Genomic DNA, 6,000 nt, shown 5'->3' on the forward strand with positions numbered 1-6,000 from the left:
ACAAGGTGTTCAGCAGCTTTGATGGAGAATTGGCAAGGATTTTAGCCAGCTGTCTAGGGTCGTGGTGTTACACTCGAAAAATGAATAGCTCGTTCATTAAATTTTCCATGATTTGTACATAGCCCTCTTTCCCCCTTTTATAATTATGACTTTTTTCCTGTCCTTTCCATTGGGCAACTTTAAAATCTCTGCCACGTCCCTTTTACATAAGTTTCAATATTCTTCTAATTGCCACTCCACTAAAATAAAGGCCCTACAGGACTGTATTTTCTGTTAGCTGGGATATCATTATCTTGACATTTTCTGAATATAGACTTCTCTTCCTGACTGAGGTGCGCAAGACCTGACTTTCCCTGGTGCTACCCTCTCTTCAGAGAGCTGGGCTTTTCTACCTGCTTTCTTCAACACCATTTTGCTTTCAAATGGTGTAAAATGGAGTTTTTCTAACTGTGACCTTAACGCACAAATATATTTACTATTTCGGCCCAGGGCACACACATGTAAAACTGAAACAAGTTCAATCGATACAAATTTGTATCACAAGATATGCTGCCTTCTGATTTTATATTCTACTGCTCTTCATTTTTTAAAGAAGAAATGCCAGTCAAGCCACTAAGCTGACCTTATGACATGCTGATGGTCACAACCAAGCTCGGGAAGAACAGCCATGCTGTACACACTTTGGAATCGGTCTCAACCACCTGAACTGTGGTTTTAACCTTTCAGTAAATAACTGGAGGAGCTTTTTAAGTCATTTCACCGCACACTTCAGTCCCTCAGTCAGGAAATAGGGGAGCTGAAATAGGTCATGGAAAGGTCTAGAGTGAAGTTAACAACTTACTGCTCCTCTGGCCACTTCACACCAATCCGCTCTCTTTTCCTGATACCCTGCTGCTTCTCAGCTTGGTGACATGGGACAGTGATTTTGAAAACGTCCTTCCATACACACTGGCAAATCATCCAGGCACATGTTCCAAGTATGCATCAAAGTCACCATCCTTGGAGCTTAATTTGCTCCTGAAATTCAGAGGCCCCTCCCCCTTCTAGCCTATGTTTTTCTGGAGAGCTAAGGCTGTCAAATTAGTAGCGATCCCTGAAGAACCCATGTAGCAGGACGTGAAGTTTACTATGGGATTATAACAATTGGACTTAAGAATTAAGGTTCTAGGGGGCACCTGGGTGGCTCAGTCAGTTAAGCGTCTGACTCTTGATTTTGGCTCAAGTCATGACCTCAGGGTTGTGGGATCAAGCCCAGAGTGGGGCTCTGTGCTCAGCAGGGGGTCTGCTTGAGATTCTCCCTCTGCTCTTCTCCCGGCTCATGTGCTTTCACTCTCTCTAAAATAAGTCTTTAAAAAAAAAAAAAAAAAAAAAAATTAAGGTCCTGGAACCACAATCTAATTTCCTGAGACATTTACTTCTAGCAGCCCTATGCTAAGATTAAAGAAAAAATAATTTAAAATCAACTGAGATAAATATTTGAAGAAATGAGACAACTGTTTTATTTCAAAGATTTTCATCAAAATGAAAAGGAGAACACACTATCCTTCTCACACAGTTTTGTTTTTTTATAAACAGAAGATACTTGTAGGTTAAATAATTGGAAAAAAGACCTAAGAGACCTGATTGACCATTAACTAATGAACTATCATCAAGCAAATACTGATTCTACAATTAACGGTTTTCCTTCTACACATAATTCTTGAGCCAAGCATTGTCAGGTTGTTAATAAAAGGTGAAGAGTTACAGTATAAGATTTTATTAGAAAAAAATGGGACTTACATGAAAGAACTTCTAAAACATTCAAAGATTCATCTACATCTGTGAACTTTCTTTCCTGAAGACAAGACACCTTGCGGGAAATACTGTTCTAAATAATCAAATATCAATTTTAAGTCATTAGGATGAAATCATGATAAAAATGCATGAAAAATTATAGGGGAGACAGTCAACAGTACATTGGTCCTTAATAAATATGGTTACTTTTACAATGATGCAGCTGTTATAGGGAAACAAATGTGTCCAAGATAGGTTCAATGAAAGGTAGTTTTAAAAAAACTGATGTGCATTTAAGGATTTGGATAATTATGTTTGTATCTTGAAGGATCTGCAGAATGTTAACAGTTAAACTCTGAATCATGGTAATGAATTCAGGACAAGAGGAAAGATTCCTGTGACTTCATACATCTGTGAGGGCTTTTTTCTTCCACGGTGAAAATGTAAAACTATTTTTAAGTATTTTTAGAATAATCAGGTACTTATTATCCACTAGAGCTGTTTCCTAACAGGGGAAATAAAGGTAAGTTGTCTCCCTGCAAACATATGAGGCAATCCAAATGAAAAACACCCTGTTTGTGAGACGACAGGACAGGGACGTACACAGTTTACAGCGATGAAGGAACATCATCAGCATTAACAAGTAGGTTCAACATGGAGAATCAGGCCTGCTATTTGTTCATCAATAGGCCAAGATAATGTAATACAAAAATATTTTAATGTATAAGGTGTCAGGACAGAAAGTTTTCTATAAATCAGGTGACCTTAAAAATGTTTTAATTACATTCCACCAAAGAGTAATTATCCCTCCATTTTCCACATGGGATTCTAGTCCTAAATTTCTTCTGAGAAAGACATGCTGTAAAACAGTGTGCCGCTTGACTGTGGAAACATCCATAAAGTGTCGGAGTATTGATTTATGTACTCCCCTGAATATTTGATGAGTGAAATTAGTAGAACCTGCTATACTTTACATCCACTTCAAACCATCTCAAGTGCTAATAGAGTAATTCCATTAAGCAGGTCATTTTTCCCCCAAAGTTATTCCAATACTATTTTGACAAAAAATAAACTATGAAAAGCCTGCATATCAAAATTCTAGCAGTAGCTGGATGATAACTAAATAGGTAGAAGTCCATTCAATGGAAAAAAAAATTACAATTCTATTAGCTATGTATATACCACCCCAATTGAATACACTTATAAAATCATAAGTATATCACAGGTTTAAAAATGCTAACATTTTTAATGGATAGGATTGATGCCCATCAAAAATACAAATAAGTTGCCTTCTACCATCCACGTATCTCCAGAAAAGGCCAAGTGAGCCCTAAATCAAGGTAACATAATTTGAAAGTAGCATAAGGGCTTATAGTGATTATAACCTAAAAACCGCCATGAGAGCACTTTCTAGTACCATGCTCAGGTTGAAACTCAGTTTACAACACAGCTTGGGCTCCACAAACACAAAGGTGTCCTTTCTAAAGAATGGCTCAAAGCTACGCAGAGTGGTGAGTTGTTCTGATCTTTACAACTTGAGCAACCAGCACAGTTGCCCACAGGTGGAGCACGAAGGAGGAAGAAGAGAAGGATGCTTTATTGTAGCTCCATCCATTTTGATTCTCCGAAACAGGCCAACTAGTTAATGCACGTTACCAAGGAGAGATCTGAGAGTATAAGGGAACACCACAGGTCTCAACGGGAAAACCGGTAGGGTTCTCCATGTCTCATTCCCTCTGTGGGATCATGCAACAGGACCACAGAGAAAGTAAGGAAAACCCAGCTTGCAAAAAACAGGAAGGGTCAGAAGTAGAAGGACCCAAGGTAAAAGGACAACTGTCCTTCATGCCGCAGCTACGGAAAGGTGAAAGCTGTTCATTTTCCCTGCAGGAACTTAACTCTGACCTCCTCTGAGGCTTCAACTCATCTTACCATGTCCCCACTACCTCTCTTGATGGAGGAAAGCAAACGAACCAACCAGAAGTCAGTCATGAAAGGACTTACCCCATGAGAAAGCAGCATGAAAAATAAAATAAGGGACTCAGACCCCCCCCCCAAAGTTACTCATTGATGGAAAACAGAGCTAGCCAGATTTCAAATGAAAAGATGCTGCCAACCACAAGTCTTCTGATAACCAACTCACGGTTTCTAAAAAAATAAGTTGCTTCTCACTTTTCTTCAATCAACGGTTCAGTTTTAAAAATTAAAGAAAGGTCCTTGATTTCTAAGTAACAGTACTTTCATGCTGCCCACTCCATTCCCGGAAAAAGCCCTCGTTTTTGACACCATTACTGACAGGAAAGCCCGTGAGGGCAGCATATTTCAAAAAGCAAGTCAGTCTTTGAAACGAGACGCTATCAACGAAAATGCAGCGCATGAGGACACGCGACGGCACAAGTCCAACTGCAAGCACGAATCTCTAAGGAGAGACCCACCACGGGGCGGCTTGGGACGCCACGGGACGAGACCGCAGAGCACGCAAATCCTGCCCCGCGTTCGTTTGGGAGGAAAGCCCAGGAACAGTCGCAGACTGAGGTCAACCCCTACCCATCCCCCGCTACTCCCAAAAATGACTGGGGGAAGGCAGGACTGAGTAACAAAAAGATGGCACGGATTTTTCAGTTAATGCTAACAGGGAGCTGGGGACCGAGTCATCAGCGCAGAGCAGAAGACAGGGAGATGGAGGGGACCCATTCATCCCCAGCTGGCTCAGCCTGAGCTTTGAGAAACAGGTTTCCGCCCCCGTGAAAAGCCTCCGCTCCTCGCCCAGTTGGGCACCTGCCAGGCCACCACGTCCGGGGGCAAGGACGAGGTCCCCGTCTCCTCCCCGGCCCACGCCCTCCCCGCCGTCCCGGGGCCTCCGAGGCCGGGGTTCCGGGGGAAGGAGCGGAGCCGGGCAATACCAGGTGTAGTCGTCCTCGTCCCGCCAGGCGGCTACGCTCTCCAGGTCCAGCGGCTCCACCTCGTCCAGCAGCGTGGGGGGCGGCGAGGGCGGCGCGGCGGCTCCCCCCGGCGGCGTCCCCGCGCCCCCCGGCTCCGGCCCGCCGCCGCCCGCGCCGAAGAAGCCCGCCGCCGGCTTGAAGTAGACGAAGGGCGCCTCGGGGGGCTGCGCCAGGCTGCAGAGCAGGGAGGGCGCCGGGCTGGGCAGGCAGTAGGTCCCCGAGAACGCGGGGCTGGAGCTGGAGCTGGAGCTGCCGCTGCCGCCGCCGCCGCCGCCCAACGCCAGCCCGAGCCCCAGACCCCCCGAGGCGGCGGCGGCGGCGGCCGGGGGGCTCCGCGGACCCAACGGGCTGCAGGCCCCGGCGGGGGGCGGCGCGGCGGGCGGCGGCGGCGGCAGTAGCAGCAGGTGCGGGGCGGCGGCCGCGCTGGCCGCCCGGCTCCGCAGCTGCTCGTTCTGCTTCTCCAGCTTGCGCACTAGCTCCTGCAGCTTCTTCACCTCCAGCTCCGCGTTCACCACCGGCCCGGAGCCCGCTCCGGAGCCGCCCCCTGCCGAGGCGCATTTCACCTGCTCCGCCATCATCGTGGGCCCCGAAGGCTCCGCGGCCGCCGGGGTGGTGCGCGCCGCCGCGCCCGCTCCTCCAGCCGCGGAGAGACTATGGCTCCTTCCCTGCCACCCGGGCCCGGGGCGCCGACCACGCTGGGACAGAGGCCGAGCCGGCTGTTGGCATCAGCACCGGGCCCCAGCCTCTGGCCCAGGCAGCCGCCGCCAAACAGCTCTGCACATGCTCAGAGCGTCCCTCCAGTCCCCTGGGCGCCGCGGCGGCTCCGGGTTTTAGCCGCGGCCCCGGGGCGGGGCGGGGCGATGCCGGGTGGGCGGGGCCGATGGAGGACCTGCCGCGGGGAAAGAGGAACTCGAGAGGGCGGGGCAGGCAGCGGAGGTTTGGGTCCTGGGGCCGCCGCCCGCGCTACCTAGCCCTAGGTGCCTGATTGGACCTGGCCTGAACTTTCCCGCCACAGGCGCTTCCGCAGCTGCGGGGAGAGTAAACTGTGCTGCTCTCAGAGCCTGTTCCAAAAAAGCCGCTGCAGGTGTCTGCCCTGGAGGAGTGCACGCCGCGCCCTCTCGTTTGCTATGGTCCAGGAGCTTGTGCTCAATGACCTTAGCCACTAGCCACTGGCTGAGGAACCAGAACGTTATCCTAAGGGCTGGAAAATGAGAAAGTGGAACAGAAAGACTTGGAGACCATGCTATTAATCCACTAATTGGTAACACAGAGACAAAATGGTGGG

At 48.5% G+C, this 6,000-nt stretch overlaps 1 protein-coding gene across 2 annotated transcripts in view; it reads right to left on the reverse strand.

Moving 5' to 3' along the window:
• The window catches only part of SLAIN1 (SLAIN motif family member 1), a 57,803-nt gene extending 52,279 nt beyond the window's left edge, over positions 1–5,524 (reverse strand). Inside the window, exon 1 of one of the 2 annotated variants that reach the window (XM_032864187.1) lies at positions 4,677–5,524. In XM_032864187.1, the coding sequence (XP_032720078.1) occupies positions 4,677–5,293 (617 nt within the window). In that variant the 5' untranslated portion in view covers positions 5,294–5,524. The remainder of the gene's footprint in view (positions 1–4,676) is intronic. The other variant, XM_032864188.1, reaches the window with a different exon arrangement.
• Positions 5,525–6,000: the final 476 nt, after the last annotated feature.

The sequence above is a fragment of the Lontra canadensis genome, unplaced genomic scaffold, assembly GCF_010015895.1.
Source record: "Lontra canadensis isolate GAN:19392208 unplaced genomic scaffold, GSC_riverotter_1.0 scaffold26, whole genome shotgun sequence".
NCBI classification, from domain to species: Eukaryota; Metazoa; Chordata; class Mammalia; order Carnivora; family Mustelidae; genus Lontra; species Lontra canadensis.